This window comes from Cygnus olor, chromosome 11 (assembly GCF_009769625.2).
Source record: "Cygnus olor isolate bCygOlo1 chromosome 11, bCygOlo1.pri.v2, whole genome shotgun sequence".
NCBI lineage: Eukaryota > Metazoa > Chordata > Aves > Anseriformes > Anatidae > Cygnus > Cygnus olor.
In genome coordinates, this window is record NC_049179.1 from 4,094,373 (window position 1) to 4,117,284 (window position 22,912).

At 40.1% G+C, this 22,912-nt stretch overlaps 1 protein-coding gene and 1 long non-coding RNA gene across 9 annotated transcripts in view; one reads left to right on the plus strand and one right to left on the minus strand.

The window, feature by feature from the left end:
* LOC121075882 overlaps nucleotides 1-21,629 on the plus strand; it is a 128,228-nt gene extending 106,599 nt beyond the window's left edge. The window contains exons 7-9 of one of the 8 annotated variants that reach the window (XR_005823214.1): nucleotides 1,609-5,687; nucleotides 6,967-7,030; nucleotides 19,760-21,629. This is a non-coding gene — a long non-coding RNA (uncharacterized LOC121075882). Of the gene's footprint in view, nucleotides 1-1,608; nucleotides 18,449-19,759 lie in introns of those variants that run through there. The other 7 variants (XR_005823208.1, XR_005823209.1, XR_005823211.1 and 4 more) reach the window with 7 other exon arrangements.
* Nucleotides 1-22,161, minus strand: part of ALDH1A2 (aldehyde dehydrogenase 1 family member A2) — a 56,222-nt gene extending 34,061 nt beyond the window's left edge. Inside the window, exon 1 of the mRNA XM_040569607.1 lies at nucleotides 21,637-22,161. Within this exon, the coding sequence (XP_040425541.1) occupies nucleotides 21,637-21,753 (117 nt within the window). The 5' untranslated portion in view covers nucleotides 21,754-22,161. The remainder of the gene's footprint in view (nucleotides 1-21,636) is intronic.
* Nucleotides 22,162-22,912: the final 751 nt, after the last annotated feature.

Sequence of the window (22,912 nt, forward strand, 5' to 3'; positions counted from 1 at the left end):
ATGGTTATGTTTCCATTGCATTTCCGTGTCCGTACCTCTAAACTCAACCATTTTGCTGTGTGCCCTTCCATCCATTTCTGAGTCCATCTGAAGCAAACTTCATCTTCCATCTTCCCCCTACTTTTTTGTTTTGGTTTTCGAAGGTAATTGAACCCAGGACCCACTGAATCATTTCCCATCTATTGCCTACTTCGAACACTGTATTTACCTTGAACCTGTTCATGTCCTTGGACTGTAAGCCCCTTGGACTATGGGCAGTGTCTTTGTGCTCATTGATTGCACAGCTTTTCAAACTGAGGTATTGGTCCCTGTTAAGACCAATGGAGCTAACCCAGACAAATGAGTTTTGGAGCCAACCAGCCAAAATAAGTCAACAAAAGAATCATTGGTGTCATCTGTAGTGACTAACACCATAAGCCAAAATTCCTCCAGCGTATCACCATCACTTTTTAGATCATATGTAAGTGAAAACAAAGGAACTCAGATCTGTGACCTGTGTGGAAGAAGGACTTTTACCAGCATCCTTTCCATGGAGTTCAGTGGAGTTAACTACACAGGCAGGGTGGGGGAGTACACTAAGGAGGGAGGGGAGGGGAGAAGAGCTTGCAGCTTCAGGAGCAGATGGCCAAAGGAGATGCAAAGATGTTTGTTTAAGGTTACATTATGTACATAAACACATAGGTTTCTTGTGTGATCTCTGTCTTGAAAGAATAAAACAGGTTGAGTAAAACAACCTAAGTGAAGGCAACCACAATTTACTGCTCTTCCTATACAGAAGTGGTCTGCTCTTTTTTAAAGAGATTTACAAATGTTAACTACATTCTGCTGAGATGAACACCTGATCATCAGGTTGGCCTGTACAAAGGACATGTTTAGGTTCTTAAAGTACGTTTTACCATAGAAATAAGAAATAGTGCCTTGGAATTGCAAAAGACTGTTGCAATGCTAGTTGACTGGAACTATATTTTATTGAATACTCCATTTATCCCACAGGCTTAGAAAAAGAATAGCAATAGCGAATATTTCAGATAGGACATGGGAAAGATCTACTTGGCATAAAGTTAGAGTTGAAGGCAAGAGAAATTGCTACTGTTAATGGTTAATGTTAGTTTCTTCCTGTTCCACTTTCTATAAACAAGGTATTGCCTATACAAGCTCATTACTGTAAACTGAGCACATTTAAATTGGCAGTAAAATCAGAGTATTTACTCTAGTGCACATATAAAGTACCTAGTCCCATGTTTTGGAATGGTTTCAAGTCTTGAAATCCAGCAGCTGGCGGCTTTACAAGCAAAACCTTACACTTAAATAATTCACTTTTGAAAGTTTTAGGTGTTCTGTGTCAGGTAGTACCATTCAGCAGATATTCCTACCACCAAGACTTAGATTCTTTTGCAATAAATTTGCATTCACAGGGGCTTTTATAACTCTTCCAGCACTACTGGCTCCAATGGCTGTTGATTAAACATATATATCCTGTACATTTAATCTGACTTTCATTATGGCCACTTCGTAAAAATGCCATGAAATGGACAAGCGATGACACATTGCAAGAACAAGGAATCCCTGCAAAGCCTCAAATTGTTTTTTTTTCTCCTTTATTTATAGTGACTGTGGTAAAGGCTAACTCTAAATCAGAGAGAATATTTGACAGCAAATGTTCCTATCTATGGATTATATATAACCCATCCAAAACACCAGATGAAAAAAGGATAACCCCAGAAAAAAGAAGGGCTTGCTTCCATGTAAATCATGCTACAAATTGGACAACACCCAGTGAGTTCATTGTTCAACCTCAATTGTGAAGGCTATTCACATTTACTATTCCCCTGGAATCAATGTTAATTAAGGCTGACTGGGGCTATAAATCAGCCTTTGGTTTTTACAACTTAATTCAGCATTAAGCATATATATGTAAATAAAAGGTAACTGATTAACCACTTGAGTTTTCCAGGAGTTACTGAGGTAATTTGTTTTTGTTTGAGTCCTAGTGTTACCTTTTGTGGTTTGCAGTAGGGAAAAGAAAAAGTGTATAGTATGTCATGTATTTGCTATGCAGTATTGTGAGTAGTTAAATAATCTGGCCTGTTGGGTGCTATCAACAAAACTTTGCCAAAATGGAAAGGGAAGAAGGGAACACTTGAAAACTTTTGGAACACAGGAACATTGAGTTTGCCATCTCCTCTCAGAAGAGCCAATAACTGCAGTAATGTCCAACCAGTAAGAGAAAAGGCAACCCTTCTCCTTTACTGAGGTGTCCCCGTCAGCACAGTCATTTGGCTAAGAACAAACCCAACAGGCAGAACAGACGCTGCCTCCTGTAAATGAGGAATCTGGATGTAGCTGGTGTCCAGTAGTCTAGAGAGGAAGGCAACCACTGTTTCTTCGCCAGCAGTGCAGCCTGAGGCAACCTGCAAGACAGGGCAGTAGCTGGGGTAGCAGATGGGTGGGTGTGTATGTGCACCGGATGGGGAAGCCTAGCAGGCAGGTACCTTGCAGCGCAGTAACTAACTAATCCTAAAGGTATCTTGGTAATTTCTGTTCCTCTCCAAATGAAAGGTAGAGAGGATGTGGCTTTTCCTAAAAGAACAGGCACTGTCTCCCTGGTTCTAATAACCTCTTCCTCATACACACATGCCTTACATAGACTTTGCAAGATAATGGTGCCACCACGTAATTGCTAGATTCAAATTCTGCCCATGGTTACTTATGTACAACCACTGTTGATTCCTTTAAGAGATACATATGACTAATCAAGGAAGCATTCTGGCTCATCACATAGGGTACATGACTGTTCAGAGCCTACGAGATACCATAACATACAAACCTGTATACAAAGGAAAAAGAACATTTAGAGTTACCATGTAAAAATTCAAGTTACTTGAGACTCTGCTGAAATGTAGTTGGAAGGAAATCATATATTGCACTTTGAGTAAGACCTGCATTTAAAAAGCACTGGGCATTGAGTTCAATAGCATTGTTGTATGCTCATCAGCTTTGAAATCAAGCCAAGAGTAAATGTCTTTAGTTTAAAGCAAAGCAAATAAAGCTTTGCAAATGAGCAAATACAATATCTTGTATAAGTAGCCATCTGACCCAGTTGGCTTGCTAATGGTTAGCAACTTAGTGTTCATTTCAAACCATGGAGGTAATTAATTTCTAAATAGGAGTGATAAACATTCAAAGAGAAAGGGATGTGTACAAAACATCTGCAATGCCATAGTAGCAAAATTTACAGCAGGGAGGAAATATGCAGGATTTTATGTTTTCATCACTATTTACTACTGAGGAAGTACAAAACAACAATCGTTTCGGGTGTGTGTATAAATACAAAATTAATTAAAATGCAGCACAGAAATAATACCACCTTTACAGCTCTTAGCTGAATAAGACTTGGTTTTCTGGCACTACAAATTCCGTCTTATGTTCACCCAGGGGCTAGCCCTGGATTTGGAAAGGAGGGCTGATTCTTAAGTTCATTGAGGATTCCTGCTTGCTCTCTTTTTTGTATCATCTCTAACAACACAGGAAAAAAAAAGTAATTTGGGTTACTTTAAGTCAGAAGAGCAATCAACACAGGTGGCAACAATGTAACTTTTCATTTCCTTCCTTGAAAATATTCTCAAATGATGTGCAAGTGAAATGATGATCTGCATTCTTAATTTGATATTGCTTAGTGATGATGTCACCAGACATTTTCTTCGGACTCTCCAGCTGTATAAGTAAGAACTGCAGCCAGTGGACAGACAGTGGCCTAGCCTTCAGCTCTTTAGAGGTGGAATTATTTTCCCATGAATTTAATAAACAATGTTTTTGTACTGTTGCAGATCCAGAAATGTTTTTTTGGTACAGGAAGAGGATTTTAACATCCAAATAATAATGGCTTCCCACAGGAGATATGGTTCTGGATGAATGGAGGAATGAATGGGAATTTCCTAACTCAATTGATTTAGTAGCTGGTTATAGTTTCATTCCATCAAAGATCTTTTTTTCATATGTGGCTTCCTCCTTAGAGAGCCTTTGACATTAAATCTGCAAGGATGGGGGAGGGGGCATCAGATGCCAAAGTACTTTATAAAAGAATCACAGCTGTTCAGCCTTCAGCATCTTCTCATAGCTGGAGGCATTACAAAATACATATAATGGCTTTTTTTTTTTTTTTTTTTTTTTGTGATGGGGTGGGGGACATACAACCATTTTAGAGGCATGCAAAAAATCTAGCAGCAGCATTTCCCTTGGTAAATACTTCATAACATCACAGATACCGGGCACCTGTGCCTCAGTCTGGTCAGGAAATTTCATATCCTTTCCCATCACAGCAATTTCATTTCCTCTCCTTTGGAAACAATTCAGGAGTCCTTATGATTAGTACAATTGCAAGGGAATGAAGTAGAAGGGATTGCCAATCAGAGGTGCAGATTGTTTATTTTCTCAGGCTTTGTTTGCCTCCACTTTTATGGCTGTCTTGATACAACAAATCTCTTACTTTCTAGCCAGAGCATTTTGTGGGGCACTCTTGGGATTGACTGGAAACCAACAGCTGGCTACAGAACCAGCAAAACCTGGTTTATAAACAGGCATTAGGAAAGCAAAAGCCAACCAAAGCAGACTGACTGAGGACTGGCCAGCAATTGATTAGCAGCAGTGATCTGTTTAGAGGGGGATTGTTCAGGTCAACAGTAGGATTGCGATGCTCTTTGCCAGGCAGTTCACAAATTGGACTTTGAAGCCAACCTTCCCAAATGTTCTCAGTGCTGAGTCCTGCTTCTTAAGGCAGTCAGAACGTGAGCCTTTCATCGGACAGTGCCAAAGACTGCATCACTTTCCTACTTAAATTAAGGCTTACTCTGGCTTGAGCATACAACCACAAATGGTTATCATGTTTTTCATTTTAGTTACCACAGAGCAATATCACTCCTGCAAAAGTGACCCAGGCTTTGGTTCTTGTAATGAGATACTGCTCAAATGTAGAGGAATTATAGTTATTTTAAGAGGAGCAACAGTGAACTATACATGAATAAAAATGACCTTTGCACTAAGTTTAATTCTGGCAAGCAATCTGCTATAGCTATAGCTGGTTTTCAGCTATTAAAGGTCCAATCCGTTCCTCATTAATCAACAGGAAAACTCCAACTGGTTTCAGTGGGAGCTGGATCAAGCAACAGCAACAGCCTGCAGAGGGGTGTTTATACTCAGAGACAAAGCTATTTCACTGGAGACTTGACACCCACTCCAGAGCCTGTGAGGTCTGCAAAGGCCAAACAAAAACAGAACAGACTTGATTTTTATTCTTCTTTGCCCGTTTCTGTTTCTTTGCTGACGTTCTAGTTCATTATGGCTCCTTCCCTCTCCCTACCTCACCTGCCCTCAAAAGAGAGTTCTTTTCTAAAACTGTGTGTATTTGGGGATTTGTCATGATTGTATCTTTTAACTCATTTGGTCCTCAGAGTCAGAAGGACCGTGCAATAGCCTCTACACATGGTCTGCTATAAAAGAAGGTTTCCTTCATAAACTGAAGCTGGAAATTTCACTTAAGAAATACAGAGTGTAAAATTCAGAGTGTCCTGAGATGGCTGGAGAATTTTAAACATTTACAAACATACTACAGCAGGAGGATCAAAAAAGCAGAAGTGGACAGGAAACACAAAAGTGAATGAGGCTGCTCTGGTTTCACTGTCAGTGCAGAGGTATGTCGCAATGTGGTAGAATTATGTTTATGCAACCTGAGTCCTGTGCCCCACGTACATGTCTGGATGAGAAGATGGGGCGTTCATCTTCTCTGGATGTAACTTCCAAGTAACAATGCCTGAGCCAAGCCTACTGAAATCATAGTCCTTGACAAACAGTCCTTGACATCAGTGGAGTTTGGATCAGAAGCTGAGTATTTAAAATAGGTGACTACATCAAGCTCAAGACATTTCAACATGTGTAAATGAACTCAGACACAAAGCTGGAGAAGGATTCATACGGTCTAGCACCTGATGGTGGCACTTACTGTGGAAGTTCTGGCTCTTTGCTGTCCCTGTGGGGCGGGAGGAGAGGGAGGCATTCCCCCAGGACTGTAATTGTTGTGCTGGCCCACTAATCCAGACATCTTGTTTAGGTGCTTAAGGACAAATATGCAAGTGCCCCCCAGCCACTCACAGTTGGTGTATGTTTTGTGAACAGTATGCTAGGAACCGGGTGTGAGTGGGAGGAGAAATCTGGGGAAATGCAGGTTCACTGTGCAGCAAATGGAATCAGAAAAGACTCAAAACCTCCTGTCAGTCTGCTGTGAAAGTGGAATGTAACATGATTTTTTTTCTCCTCTGTGTCCCAAGTCCCTCACACCAAATGCTTGATCTGCCTATCTTCCTGCCTTAATTAGTCTTCTGTCTTTCTGGGAGTTGAGTCTGTTCTTTTGCAAATGGCAGCACATCAGACAGGGGAAACCTGTCATGTTTGTTTTCTAAGCTGTAGGGGGCACCCATTTGAAAAAGACTCATGGCTTATCTAAACGTTTTTGTTTGTATGATTTTGAATTAGGAAGTTTGAGTAATTAGTTGAGGAGATTAAATAAGTCTTTACAACATGCAGTAGCATGCTTACTTGGCTTTTCTTTTTTTTTTCTTTCCCCATAAGTATGTCCTGCACAAAACTCGGGCTGCCAAACAGTGATGACATCCTTTTCTATTTTAGTTTCTCACTGTGCCACATTGATGTAGCATCCATTATTTCAATTTAGTCTCATTGAAGGGACTACTTTGCATCTGGTTGTTCGAAAAAATTAGTCTAAAGAGAAGAAACTTCAGATTGTATTTTTGTTGAACTATACCCACCACAAACATTTTATTCATTTTGGCTGTCTTCTTAAGATTTGTGGGAAAAAACCAGCCTTATTTACAGCACATAAAGACTGTAAGTGAAGTAATTTCTACTTTTCAAAGTAACTGCAAAGTAATTTCTTTTTTTTTTTTTTTTTTTCAGTTAAGGAAGAATTTTTGTACTGTTAGTAGCAAAATACAGAAGCAATAAGTTTCCCGTAGTTCAGGTAATATTTTATGCATTCCTAAGAAACTAAGCTCCCAAGCTTCACTCATCCTTTCACTTGTGGGGTTCTCCTTAATTGCTGAAGAAAAACATATACTGTCTTGCTCTGTGCTGCATCAGATTTTTTTTTTCTGAAGATAAGATGCCTAAAAAATTGAATATGCTCTGGATTTCTACTGACAACAAAGAAAAGCCATCACTGAACAATGTGGGTAAGGATGATGGTGCTTTTATGCAGTATATGATCTTTGGTGGCACTTACTGCAACTTAAAAATGAAATAATGAAAGATTTCTACAAATCCATTAAACCAGGAGAGAAGGGGAGGGAGTATTTGTTTACAGAATCAATTATTGAGCTGTCACTGGACTTTAATGAAGTTGTGACTATTAAGAACTTGATCCTGGAAACCCTTCCACAAGCACTCATTTAAGACTGTGGGAATGAGGAGGGGTTTCTAAAAACAAGGTTACTATTAGTCTGTAGTATTCCTGTGTTTTGCATTGTTTGTGCATTGCAGGTGTTGTGTGCTCATTATGTGTAACATAAAACAAGGCAATCTTTTCATTTGTACATGGGAGACGTTCTGCCATTTAAAAGAATGTAGCAGATTATTTGTAGGTAGCTGTTTGCCTTTAAATGCTCATCACCAAAGAACAAGGTCTTAGAAATTAGCTATGCTGTGTAAATATATACTCCTCCTAGGATTTCACACTATAGGCAACAGAGAAAAATACAATGGACAAATACTTTTTGACCTAAAAGCTCCATCTGAGAAAATTACCTTACACATGAGAAATTGCTGGAATGTCAACTTCATTTGCAGTGGCCCCTTATGGCCTGATCACCCTCCCTGGCATGATAAATCACTGGCAAGATCCTTACCTTAACACGTTTGATCTCAGCTCAGCAAGACTTGGTTTTGATGTGAAGAACTCCAGATCTGTTAGGTCAGAGACAAATAGCAGAGCCACTGACCTGCAAAGTGCTAACTCTATATTAGACCCAAGTGAGCAGCCATAAGCTCCTGGTAAGTTTGCCTTCACTTGTACTTTGCATCCTGAATATTTTCAAATACTACTGTTAGAATGCTTTGTTAATGATGCCAATGACATTTCCTTTCACGTCATTCTGCACATACAGAATCCACAAAAAGTCAAACAAACAAACAGGCACTATGAGAAGCATTATCTTGGATAAACTGTTCAAATTACCTGCACTTCAGGGCTACATGAAATCAAACCCAGTATTCATCAATTTATTTGGTTTACATAAATGGTTTGCAGTGTCCCTTTTCTGTCTAAACCATGTTTACCAATAGGTATCATAAGTAACTGTATTTACTACTACACTCGTTGAGGTGATTGCAAGTGCCTGTATGCACGTCTGTACGTACAACTTCAAATTACTCCTAAAAAATAAAAATCTGTCTTGAGAAGTTTGTGTTCAAGTCCAAACTTTCACAAAGACCAGATGTTGCTCAAGTCTTGCAGCCTCAGTTTGAAACTATTCCTTATTATCCTGGTTAAACAGTCACTTATCTCTAGGATAGTAAGCAGGAGTGTTAGTCTACCAGAAAATTGGATGTTCTTAATGGGCTTTTGGGAGAGAATAGCTTTGCATCATCAGCATTAAGTTAAATCACATTAAGTACCTACTTACAACATAGGGATTACCACTTATGACATCTCTGGTGAAAGCCTTTAAAACAAATTGTTGTGTTTGTTAGAAGAAGCTGTGAGATAACAATTCCCAGAAGTCTGATTTATAAACCTTTTTGCTCTTCAAGAAGATGCAAAGGAACACTACACCTCTCCTCTTATTCAATACTGCAATGAAATCTCTCAGGCTGTAAATTCTTTTCAATAAAAAGGCTTGGGAAATCTTGATTTATTTACTGGAGGATATTCCTCTGGAGAGAAGCAGCCTTTAGCTAGATTCCTTTGCTTCAGAGTTCAGTTCTTATTTCTTCTCCAGTTCTTTCTGTCGATTAGACATTGACTTTACACATACAAAACTGGAAAGGCCGTTCTACTTTTTATTATTCATAAGGCTGATCGGGGAGAACCGGGCTTAAGCTGTCGAAGTATCCTGCTGTGCTTGGATACCTGACAAATTTACACCCTAAAGTACACTGTGGTGCTAAGACTAAAATGGGATGTGTCCTTGCAAGTGCTGATTACAGTCCCAAGCAAATAAACCACTTCAGGGTGTAGCAAAATAATGCCAGTATTTTAATAGAGTTTCACATTTTTATATATGGTTGGAAAGCTATTCCATATAGAAATGTAGGCCTGCATGAAAAATGAGATCTACTTATCTTTAAATAGAAGCAGACCAGTAACTCTGAGCATGTAAATTAAAAACACGACCCTCACCTTTTGCCAAACATGAAGCATTAAAAACATGGACTAAGGCAAAAACAAAGTCTAACTACACGGAGATTTCCTTAAATGAGCAAAGTTATAAGTCTTGTCAATAAAAAGCCTTCCTTAAAAAAAATGTTCATATACATAGTTCTGAGATTTTTTTCGCCCATTTCCTTTAAAATTTGTGTTTCTCTTCCCCTTTCTAACCAAATTCCCTTTTTCTCTGCTGGAGCCCCTTGTAATGATACCAGAATGTGGGCAAATCTCATTAGTCTCCCTGCTGTTTACAAGACAGGATTTATGCTCAGTGCAGTGAACACAATGACACATGGCTAAAAACCACCATCAGGACTTAAACCTGAGATATTTTTTCACCTAGACATTGCAAATACTATTGGCATGTACAGGTATGAAAAACAGTATTAATGACTGCAAACATACGTCACCCAGCTTTCTGTAAAGAGTATACCAATAACTAGCAATTTGTTAAAGGTTAATTTCATGCAACCTCTGGCAGTTATCTGGTATAAGATATGTCACCAATTCAATCCATTAAGTAATAACTAAATTCTCATGGGACCTAGCTGAAGTCAAATGTTGTTATTCCAGGTTCACTGCTTTTAGTCTCCCTGAAGACCATTTAGGCAAACAGCTGGAAGAGCTGACTACAGAGGTTCCCAGTCACAGGGAATCACTCTAGGAAAGCAAGTAAAGGCTTCTAACCAGGAAATAAGTTATCAAGGATTGGTCCTAATGCTCCCTCAAGGGGAGAAATAAAATGAGTCTGAGCAAGAGCATGAACACATTTGTGTTTCAGCTAGAAGAATCCAAACACTAAAAGCAATTGTCTTGGCTGATGGCAGGGAGAGCTATGCTGCACCAATTGCTGGGCATGTTCTGCACTTGGCTCCTGGTTGTCATCTAAACAGCACGGCCTTCCTTCTTTCTCTGTGTTGAAGTGCTTTACTACAACAAAACCTGTGAGAAGAAACTAATCAGATGCAACAACCTGGTATTCCAGTGTTTTTTCCACATTGCACCAACGGCAATCCTCCTCCTAAGAGGAAAATACAGAAGGAAGCAATGCCGCAAGCTTCATCTCAAGTCATAACGCAGATTTTCTAGCAAGGAGGGCTCTGCCTCCCAGATAACACTCAAGGGAATAACGAGAGACAACAGCTGATACAGCCAGTGCTCCAAGTGACACCGAAAGAGAGCAAAGAGCATGAAGAAAGAGATGTTTTCGTCAATATTGTGTGTACATACATAGGTGAGTGCAAAGAAAAGAGCATAATAATTGTATATGTGTAAACACAGCCTCTGAAATTCATCTGTATTTCCATTTCCCCAGAATAGTGCACAGAGAAAAAGAGGTTTTTCTGTTCTAGTAGTCTGACTGGTTTAGCAAGAGATCCTGTCTCTGACACTGACCTACTGTCTCAGATAGTCATGGTTACACTCCCACAAATTTAAACTCCCCCATCCGCGAAGAAACTTTGTCACCAGTTTTACAGTGAGACTGAATCAATTAATGCTTTCTAAAAGCTTTGATGGAAAGAGATGAATATTAACATTTGCAGTTGTGTGATGCTAGCTAAAAATGTCTTTACTAATGTAAGAAATGGACTTTAAAATCGCTCTCAAAGGGCTGGACCACCAAGGTGAGGTCATCTGCAGCACAGCTAGCACATTTAGTGTTAATTTCATACCACAGATTCAGAGGACAAGTGAAAAAACAGAGCTTGATTATCACCTCTTAGGACAACAGCATCCCAGAGACATCACAAAAGACAGAAGAGGCCATTAGGTAGCTGTAGTAATGAAAGTGTGGTAAAGACAAAAAGAGGAAAACTAACAAAACATCAACACTGATGGAAAATGTGAAAGCTTAGCCAGATGTCCTGAAAAAAACCTGTGCATGTTTCTCAAGGTCTGTGCAGGCCATTCTGGCACAAGACTGCTGCAACCATATGTCACAACCAAAGAAACTGGAGAAAATAAAATAAACCTCCTGATTTGGAAAGGCAGATGGTAATTTCTTGATAGTTTCTAACTACTCAAAAATAAACTACTTCTGTTACAACTGAAAAGACACATGAGGAAATGTAAAAAGTGTATGTTATGGTATACTGGTAAGTTTTGAAAATACTCACTGGAATGAGGACAATGCTTTTATTATGCCTGGATGCAAAGAATAAACTCCAAATAAGTTTCAAATAACAAAATTGTTGTTAAAAAATAATTCTATGCATCCAACTGTCAGTTACATAAATGCTTCCTCATATGACTTTGACAGTGTAAAGAAGTATTAAAGCTAGTTTAAATGTAATTTCTATTTTAAGGACTTTTAACACTGGCAGAGTGGTAAATGAGAATGAGGTGCAATGTCATGGGAAGTGCTTTAGTGGCTAGGCTGAAAAGACTTTACAGGGTTTTTCAACTAACTAGATCACAATTTTCATCTAGGTCATCTTACAGTTATGAAATAAAAGCACAAGTGCCAATAAACCGGCATAAGAAACCTAAGTGTGAAAATGGGTGGTCTGGACTGTATCACAGGGAGGAAAAAGAAATAGCCTTTTTTGAACATAAGGGGATGAGAGTTATCAGAGGCATACCACGATTTCTAGCTATAAACTTAGGCAGAGAGGACAAGTCAGGCTCTGTAGAGGGGGGATTAGCTCTGTATGCAAGGATTTCCATGGACATTCTATGGAACAGAAATATTTGGGAGCCAGAGACATAACATACATCCATGGATGTAGAGGCAGCGTAGGTCATGAAGTATAATAGCAGGAGCAGATACTGACTTCTGGATTAGAACAACTGAAGTGACACTGAAGTGGAAAAAGAACAGGAAGGCAATAAAAGATGAGTGCAACAGTAACTGTATGTTAGGTCAGTGAGAGCTGCATTGATAGTGTCTAGTGAACATACAGTTCTCCATATCCTAATCTAAACAACATTTGACATAGTCCTGTCAAGGGCTAAAAATTGTGTCTGAACCCCTGAGAAATGGTTACCACATAAATAATTTCAGCTTCATTGCAGCAGAGAAACACATGAAGAAGCCCTACTGTCTGGGATACTAAACTTCAAGAAGGGGAGTTTTTTTCAAAGGAAGTAACTTAGAAACTCCCTGCTTGAAGCTAGGAAATTAAAATCCATAGAATCAGCATGGAGGCTTAAGAATGTGAAAGAGTCAAAGATTTGCATTCCCAAGACTAAAAATGGGAAGCAGAAGCAAGAAAATAAATGGGGTGGCTAAGCAGAAAGATACCAGAGGAAATGCAGGCCAAAAGAAAGACCAAAAAAAAAGAAAGAAAGCGCTAACTTTAAAAGGCTGCAAAACACAAATTGAAAATGAAAAATTGTTACTAAATATACTGAAGAAAAATATACAAAAAAGATAACACAAATTAAACAGCCAAGAGAAGACTACGTTTAACAAATAAGTAAATACAGTCTGTGGGAGAGCAACTGGATTTTTAGAACAACCTGGTTATGAAAGGTAAAAGGAGACTGAAAATATTTCCAGAAATTGCTGCTCATTTGGAGTGTCCTAATTTGGCTATACCAAAGTAGATGATTATTCTGGCCAGAATTTGATGAGCTGTATGGCCAAGGGAAGACAAGCAGAACCATGAGTTTGTACACAGATGACAGGTAAAATACTCGTTCTGGGAATGCATCTTTACTAAAAATCTAACAACAACAATACACCAAAGACCATGCCCAAGATCAGGGTGCTTCAGTCTCAAGTGTGCTGCAAAGAGTCGAATTTCAGTTCCTGAAAGAAATCCCAAATGCTAATTCATCTCAATTCTTCCACTTTACAAGGCTAAGGCATCAGGAATTGCATGAAAGCCACCAAAGATATCCCAGGGTGATGGTGATGATGATGATGTATTAAGTGGCGTTTTTCCCACTGAAGCATGAGAGAGCAATGCTACAGCACAGACCTGAAAGGTCCTTCTATGTGCAGAGGTCCTATTTCAGATTAAATGTAGACCAGCAGACCTGACCGTGTCTAGTCACTTGAAGCCACATTTAAGGCTAGCTGACCTATTCACGAGGATAGGATTAGCTTCTATATGACTGTCAAATAACACCTGCATTTACCTGAAAAACAAGTAAATAGTTCTGCTTTGGAAATAAATCAGTTTCACTTTAGAGTGCAGTTTTTGCCTGTGTAAATACGTGTGTTTAAATTTCAATAAGGAAAGGCACTTCCTAAGAACTAGAGTCAAAACTGAGGGGTTTTGTGTAATCATTGCTAGATGACCAAAGCACAATATGAGGATAGTGTCTTCCTGGCATCCTGTTTCCATCTGAGGCCGCAGCCTGTTCTTCTGTGCACCACTTCCTATGTCTTTACAACTGTCCAAATGAATTTTTGTAACTCACTTATTTTAAATTGGGGGCATATTGGAAATCCACATGGAAATTAGCAAAGTATGTCCTTTCTGTAACCATAACACCTGCTGTTGGCCTCTGCACAGCTGTGCCACTGGCTTCCGTTTAGGTTCTGAGTACAATTCAAAGTCTTGATTACCCATGAATCCCTCACAGATTAAGGTCTATATACTTGAGTGGTCAGCGCAGTCCCTGTGTTTTAACCTCCAGCTGAGGTCAACTGAGATTGAACTGACCTTAAACATTTTCAGGTGGGTCACAGAATTTGATGTAGATGGTTCTCTGCTCTGAAATGTTTTCCCACTTCAGTCCAGCAAAGCTGGAATGCATTGTGTTTCAAGTCATAAGGTAAAAATCAAATTCACTAGGCTCTCTGGGAGAGGAACTGATTTCAAGTGAACAAGAACTAAGTCCTTTTTTTTTTTGACAGTTGGAGAGTATTTCGGCAATGATATTGTAGCAACACTTTGATGTGGCTTCATGTATCATACTTTTAATAATGAAACGTTCCTATATTTAAAGCTTAGTTACACTGTATAACTTAAAATTGATGTGTCACATTCACATGGTGGAGGTTGATTTCTATTAAAAGCAACAGACAATACTGGTTGGTAGAAATATGTTTTTAGGCAAATTCTGAAACATAGAACTTGTGTTCTGGGAAAAAAAAAAAAAACAAACACCAACTGCAAATACACGCATGCAGTCCAAACAGGAATTCATCAATTTGTTTAAATAATCATAAAAGTAATGGATGATTGGGTCCTTAGATGGCAATCATTTTTAAACCTCATCTTTATATATGTATATATACATATATATATATATATATATATGTTTGGTAATAAGTCTTCACATAGCTATTTATGTGCTTATTTGTGTTCGAATAGGGATGCCAGCACTTGTCTGAGGATTCCTCAGCAGAATCATCAGAAATCTTGGACAAAATGATAACTTTCTGAACATTTTTCACATCTTTACATATTTATGTTTACACTTACATAGCTTCCTTAAAATGCTGTCTCTGTATAAATCCATTTTATAAATGCATTTCTTTCAGATGAACTAAATCTGATGTTTTTTGTTTCAGAGAGTAAGTTCTACTCTTTAAAAAAACAAACAGATAAAAACTTGTGCTTTTTAGAAATTGAGAGAATCAAACAATTTGCAAAAAATAAATAGCATAATAGTACAGTTCAGTCTTAGCAAAAAAATAGCTGCAAAACTGTAATAGAAGAAATGTGACTTCATGTAGGATCTGACTAGGAATTTATTATATGGACCAATGAACTCATCTTTTGTCATTTATCTCTGTAAACCTGTGAGATTTCTTGGAAGATAGTTAGTTAAATGAGGAGCAGAGATGAATCAGCAGATATAATTTATTTAGACTTTAAAAAGGCTTTTGATGATAAAGTCCTTAGCAAGAGGCTATTAAGGAAAGTTAGTAACCATATGGTGAAAGATAAAGTTCTGCCATGGATTAAAAAGCGGTTAACAGATAAGATAAAAAGACTGGAAATAAATGGATAATTCTCCCTGGAAAGAGGTTAATAGCAAGGTGCCCCTTCATTACTGTGACTAGCAATCGATATCATGGTTCACCTGCTTTAGCAGATCATTAATAGTAAGGTACATAACTTGTGGATAAAAATACTCAGACTAATCCGAGTACCAAAGAAAGGACCGCTAGTACTGAAATTAAAAGCTATTTGGACAACTTGGGGGTAGATAAAATTTGCCAGAGGTACTAAGTGCAAGGCAGAGTGTGTTGGAAGGAAGGGTTCAAATTACTTTTAGATGGTGATATGCTCCCAATGAGCTGCAATGTCTACAGTTAGCTTATTGAAGGCAACTGTTAACATGCATTGTAAAGAAGGGAAGAGGAATAGGTAAAAGTGGTTCCAGTGTATGCTGCTTGCAGGAACAAGCAATTTATGTTAGCAACTAACTTCAAACTGGCAGAGCCCACTAAGGTCTGCAGGGAACAGTCTTGCACTGACAAAGAGATGGGCTAGCTGAGCCCAGATTATGAAGACTTTTTGGACTGTTGGGATTTTTTAAATCAGAAAATGCAGAAACATCAAGACAGAAATTGAATATGGAAATGTATCAGGCTTCATGAAGCTCTGTAGGAAAAGTTTCTGAAGGACAGAGTGGAATGGATAATTTTTATCAGAATTAAATTGTGTGTTCAAGACACATTATCCCAACTCAGTAGTCTAATCTATACACATCTATATATTTTAGATCAAATCCTTGCTCTGTCTGACATCAAGAGTATTCCTGGGAGCAGAGACCTGAATTCTGCTTTTCCTGCATGACAGTCCTGCCCACTGGGCTGCCAAGTTCCGTCCTAATAAGTACTTACAAGTGGATTATCCAACAGGAGAGAATGAGAGACTCTTCCCAAGGACGGACAGAGCTAAAACTGGGACCTGTCTATAATCAGAAAGTAGGGATCCATACTCAAGTTTCTGCTATGTTTGCTTCAGAAAAGGGGTATGAATTTGGCTCTTCTTCAACTCAGGCATGTGTTTTCATTATTACTGACTTCCTGGCTTTGGTGTGCAAATAAATATATACAACTTTTGTATTGGAGATTTGAAATCATAAACATTTTTGCAAACATTAGAAAAACACTTACTACATAGCTCTTGTCTTTCAGTGTGTCACTTGACATTATCCCCTGGACAAAGAGAAGATAATTTCCCCTAGCCAGCAGTATTGTCCGGTACAGCTTGATGCGTTGAACCAGTATGCATTTTCCTTGAAGATTCAGTCTTTCCCTAATATTCAGCACAGTGAGAGGCCACTGCTACAACAGTTACCTACTCAATAATATACTAGTTATCTACAGTAGTTCGGGGAGGAAAGAGAGAGTCCTATATTCAGTCTGTTAATTGGAATGAAGTGCATAAGTAGTGTGCAATTGCTGTATGGATCGATATGGATCGATGTTTTGTAATACCAACCACAAAGTACACACACACTACAAGAGAAATTTAAACCATATACAATGGTAAATGAAAATACAGTATATACAATAAAACTTAACATATAACAATACAGAGAGACACGTAGCGTCAGCATAGATGCTGAAATGCTCTACAAAGTGAAAAAAGTAGCTATTCTATTTGATTACTTTTTGTACAACCATCTCTAGTTTTCTATGTTTCTCTCGTAACCGGACAGTGCTCACTGAGCTAACCAGAAGGCTAGCTAATTTCTTCAACTATCACTCACTGAATTTGTCTTCAGAAGAAAAGCATTCAAATAGTGAGCTTTTTCAGGGAAAGACAGGTGGAAATAGTGCATATTCATCAGTTACTTAACTAAGTTTTGCCAAAACTTGTCTCCAGTTCAAAAAATGAAAAAGATTCAGCATATTTTTTTAAATGAGGCAGATTTCTCGCCACCTATCTTAATGTCAGTCTAGAATTTTATCTGGGAAACACATGCAGGAAATTTTGGTGAAAAGAATTTGCACTGTTTTATAACATTCATTTCTTGGCAATGCCAAGAAAGCACAATGAGAATGAAAACAGAAACTTAGTAACAAAACAGGTCAAACCATAATGCTTATTATATGAGAATTTGAAATGTATTTGTTAGTTCTTGTTTACTCAGAATCAGTTCGCCCACACTTAATGCAAACTGCTGTCTACTGTTAGTTTCAGCACTGGGTAAGCTGACAGTCTGGCTAGTTTACCTGCTCTGTGTTTAGAAACTGAACTGGTTTCAGCCGATGGTGTAAGAGTAGAGGCCAACCCTTTTACACAGGTCAAAAAATATGGCTGTCAATCAATTCACAGGTTATTAGTATACAAACAGTTCTGTACCTCTTCACTGCCACAGCGCTGTAACTTCATCACTTTAGAGCACTTTTTACAAAATGCTCTCAAAGACTGCAATTCTTAAACTTTTCCTTACGCTAAAATTCTTCAGGTCTTTCTCAGACTTTTATCAGTTGGCAAGGAAGAAACAAAACTTAAAACATCCAGCTGGATTAGTGTCCCCAACATGATGCAAACTGAGCATGTTTGTTCACTGAGTTAGATGAAGTAGTGACAGAGCTAGGAACACAACAGAACCACAGGGTCCTCATTTTATACTAGCTGTCTTTTTAAGTCAGTATGACTTACTAAAACCACTAAGAAAGTACTTTATAAAGCAGATTTGAATATACCGTAACACTGGAAGGATAGCCACATCATGCAGAAATACCTTTTGCCTCTTGAGGTAGGAGGAATTTAGGAGAAGAAAACACTGCAAAGGGCTCAATCCATAGGAGTGGTTCCGTATCTACTGTCTGACATATGGGACACTTTCAAGTCTCAGGAGAATGGAGTTTCATAAGAACATGAAGGAGTAGGGCATCAATATAATACTAAGCTTGGAACCCTCTGATCTCCCTCAGAAGCCAGGAGGTTCTCAGAGACATCAATTCAGAAGAGTGTTTGCTGTACAGAACATGCTAGTAGCTGTCCTTGCTGGATGTCAAGCTATGGTGTATCTCACACAGCTGATACTTCTGAAGGAGCCCATTCTGGGAGAGTTTTTGGCACAAAGTTGATACTTGTAGCAGTATAATTTGCTGCCATGGAGAGGGCTATATCCCCCTTGCAAGCCTTCCTACTTACACTTTATGGAGCACAGCACTGCCAACAAGCTCCTGACAGGTCTGAAGAGGGGCTCAGTGTGCCACAGGGCTGTGCAATAATCTATTTCCATGCAATACTGGAAGATCCCCTGTACTGTAGAAGCAATTCCTCCGCAGATATTAATACTAAGAAGTAAAGAATTAAAGAGTCATCACAATGAAGAGGGAGAGAATGCTGCATGTATCAGTTTTAGTACTTGTCAGCCACACAGAAAAACTTAACTCTGTGTGTTTGAACAACGATCTTCACGCCTGTTCAGAATGTGGCTTTGCACATCCTATTTGCCAATTATTATTATGCACATCTAAAATGCATTATTTATCAGAGACCATACCAAAGTATTAAAAGGTGGGAAAAATATTTCCAATGTCTCATTTTTTAAAGAAGCACAGACTGACTCCCAATATTGAAGTCACAACAGCGTGCTGCACATATTAATATAAAAACAGGCATCATGTAATTTCCATCAGTAATTGGATACATTTTTTCTGACCAATGAAAAACTACATTGCCTTGGTGTTCTACATCAGGTATAACAGATCAGAAGGACTTAACACAGTTTTCTGCTCATTTCAGAGAGCCCAAAGGAATATCACAGAAGTTCTATTAATTCTGCTAAATAATCGAATACACGAAAACTGCAAATACATGGGAAGTATTCTATCTGTGTTCTTGAAATAAATTGTCATAGTCTTTGCAAGGATACTGCAATATTTTAAAGGTTAATGAGTAATCTTATTTTTTCCACTATACATTACATATCTTAACAAATCTTGTTTAGGGATTCCTGGAACTTTAATATGTTCTGTCCTAACAAAATTGTCTTAACTATTTTCCAATTTTAGAATTCCAAAAATCGAATTTAATTAGCAAAGCATATTTTAAAATTACTTTACATTGTTTAAATGTCCACAGGTACCTCTATTTTTTTTTTAAGGAATTAAATCCCAAATGGTTAAGATTTTACATTCAGAGACAGCTGTAATAAAGAGTTCAAGAATTCTGGGTCCTGGATGTGTATTTAAAATTCTCAGCTAACAAGCAGGAGAGAGGCCGCTAGGAATGCTTACAGATGTCTGATTTTAAAAGGTTTGAGTTTTTTTGATTTTGTTTTTGGTAAATTTATTTAGTCTAATGTTATTTATTGTTTATAGCAGTTGTTTGGCATTTAAGACATGAAGTGACCACTCCCCCAAATGAAAGAATCAAGTTACAATCCCCCAAATGAAAGAATCAAGTTACAATCCATTATTTCATTTTTGATTGTTTTTCTTTGTAATAGGTGGGAAAGGGGATCCTGGATAAAAGTCCTGCCCAAGACAAGACTCCAAACTGAAGACTCCTATTATCTATAAATCACTTGTATTTCCTGCAGAGAAAAAGGAGGGAAGAAAGAGACAGAAAAACAGAGACAGAGGATATACCAAGTGAAATATTCAATACCTGTCCTAAACCCAATTTCTCTCATAAGCAGTAAGGAATTACCTGATACCTCAAAACTAAGCCTAGAAGAAATGTGTTGCTGCTGTTTTTGGTTTAATATTAAAAACAAATAACTTTTTTTTTAACTTGTTCCAGTAGGATAAGATGTGTAACATCTTACATATTTCTGAGATGATGGCAGTATATACTATGAATCATTAAAGGTTACTGTCCAGCTTACATCCTCACAAAGAAGATATGGCTGTTAATGACTGCTCTATTTTTGAAAGATTTTTGAACGAATTCTCTAGTTTTAAAATGAAGAAATGCAAGTACACTTTCTGTGTAAACCGACTGCGATACTACTAGCAGATATTACCCACTGAGGCTTATTTTAAACTGAAACCAGCAATAAATAAAATTAATGCCACGTACTGTTTGCATAGTATCATTGCTCCCAAAGTGTAACACCACACAACCTCAAATAACTACATTCCTAATTTATTTAAACCATTTTCAAATAAATTATATGCAAGAAAACCTGCATCTTTAAATTTGCATATTGCAATTCTCATTAAAATGTAACAAAATCTAAGAGTTGATTTTCCTCTGAAACATTCTTCTAGAACATGGAATAACTGTAACAAATTAGAAGACAATTTTGGCACCCACTTAAAAAAAGAGAAAAGATGAAAAGCTTTCGAAGTGATGATATGGAAGACAAAAAATACACTACATTGGCCAAAATGAGTTTCCTACCAGTTTTAAAGCTCCTGAAGTTGTATTTCCAGTAGATAAAAATGTTGTCACCTTTTTCCAGGGCTGATGTGCTTTATTTTCTTAAGTTTCTCAGCAATTAGAAACAAAGTCTGACACACTGTACCCTATTCACACATTTGAAACTTCTCCAATAGGAATGAAAGTATTCTTTAATTAAAGGTACTGAAGATGCAAAGATTCAAAACATAAAAACAAATTTATAAATTCAAATTGCATTGACAAACAAATGACCATTGTTAAAGTCCATTTTAATCTACAAAAACGATGTAGTCCCATAATATAGCAAAGAAAAGTAGCAGATTTTTCTACATTGACCCGATGGGTTGATTGTTAACCCCTTCTTTATGAAAATTAGTCTGAAACGTTAGCAGGAAAAAATATCCCCTTTCGCAATACTGTTCAAGGGTGTATTCAGGAAGTTAGTAAAGAGACCTGTTCCAGTGCTGTAACAACCTGGCAGTGTTAAGAGTCCTCCAGGAATTGTAAAAGAGTCCCTTGGGTACACAGGCTAATTCAAGAAAGAAAACATTTTTATTTTCTGATTGAGAAATATGGGTACGTATAGTAACTTCCTCTGAATTACATCAAAAGCAACCAAAACATTAGAGGGCTAGTGATTTTGCACTGTGAATAAAGCCCAACAGCTCTGTAGAAAATGCTACATTTAAAGGGAAGTGGCAAAGCCAGTCCCAACAGATCTCATTTGATTTTCTATTATCCTGTGTTTTTTCAGATGATTAGAGGGCTAAAAATCTGTTTCCCATATTACAGATTCAAGGCAGTCTTTATACATATATATATATTTGTTTTGTTTTGTTTCGTTGCCTTTTTGTTTGTTTGTTTTTTGATCTCAGAGCTGAAGTTGGTTAGGGCAGACTGAAATTGATTTTAAGCAAAATCCCTTCTTTGGAGGGAAAGCCATGAATCTCCCTGCCAGAACAAATGAACACAACTTACCTTGGTGTATTTGATTTCAAGGTTGAGAGTGGGAGAAGGCAGCAGATGCAGAGATGCCATCAGAGCTGCAGGATCTGCCTTCACCTCCCCTGGCATCTCAATTTTACTGGAAGTCATAGTCTTGGGGGGGGGGGGGGGGGGGGTTATAGTACAGCCGAGCCCCCCGCTCTGACCTGATGTTGTGTTGTGCTTTGGGTTTTCCCCCCCCCCCCCCGCCTCGAAAGCCCGGCGCTGAAGATGTTGCTCTCGTCCCCTGTATATAGGCAGGTGTCAAGCAGGGGCTCTTCTTATTGGACATGGGGGCAGAGGCAGGGGGGCAGGTCCGTCCTACCTAGGGCGAGAGCGGCACAGCCCCGCTCACACGCGCGGCGCAGCCGCGGATCCCCGCAGGCCTCCGCCGGGTGCTGGGCTCCCGCCGGCCCCGCACCATCCCGCACCGGCCGCCGGGGACTTCCCCGCCGATGCTCGTGGGGACGGTCCAGAGGAGCGGGACCGGGGAACGCCGCGGGGGGAGCACCACAGCCGCGGTGTCCCCGCTCGCCGCTCCGCGCCGGGAGACGCCAGCCCCGGCCCCGCGCGGCCCCGCCTGGGGCAACCCGCGGGAACGGCACCGCGCAGCGCCGGCGGCCGGTCCCCCGCGCTCGCGCTGCGGCGTCCCCTCAGGCGCGGAGCCCCTCGGGCGGCGGGCAGCGGGCGACCCCTCACGGCGCCGGGCGGAGGGCGCTGCCCCCGGGCTGGTGGGGCCGAGCCGGCCCCCCCGGGTCATCGCTCCCGGCCCCCGCCCGGCCGCCCCCGTCCTCCCGCCGCTCTCCCCGCGGGACGCGGCCCCTCCGCGCCGGCCGTGAGGGGAGGGCCCGGCCCGGCGCCTCTCCTCGCCGCTCCCCGCCCGCGGCCCTGCGGCAGACGCCCCCGCCCGCCGCCGCCCTACCTGCCGCCGCGCCGGCCCCGGCCCGGTCCCGCTCGCGGTCCCCGCCCGCCTGCTGCCCCCTGCCGGCCGCGCGCCCCCCGCCGCCCGCCGCTACGGCAGGGGGCCCCCGCCGCCCGCGCGGCGCCGCCTCGCGCCCCGCCGCGCCCGGAGCCTGCGCGCGCCGGCGGCCCTGCCCGCCGCGACATGGCCGCAGCCGCGGGGGCCGCGTCCCCTCGCCCCGGGACACGCTTCCCTCCTGCTGCGCGGAGGCCGCCCCGGCCCGCCCGGTGCACGTTGCCCGTTTTCCAGAGGCCCGCACGCTGCGAGTGCGCGGGCTGCTGCAGGCCCGGACCCCCGCGTGGCCCCAGA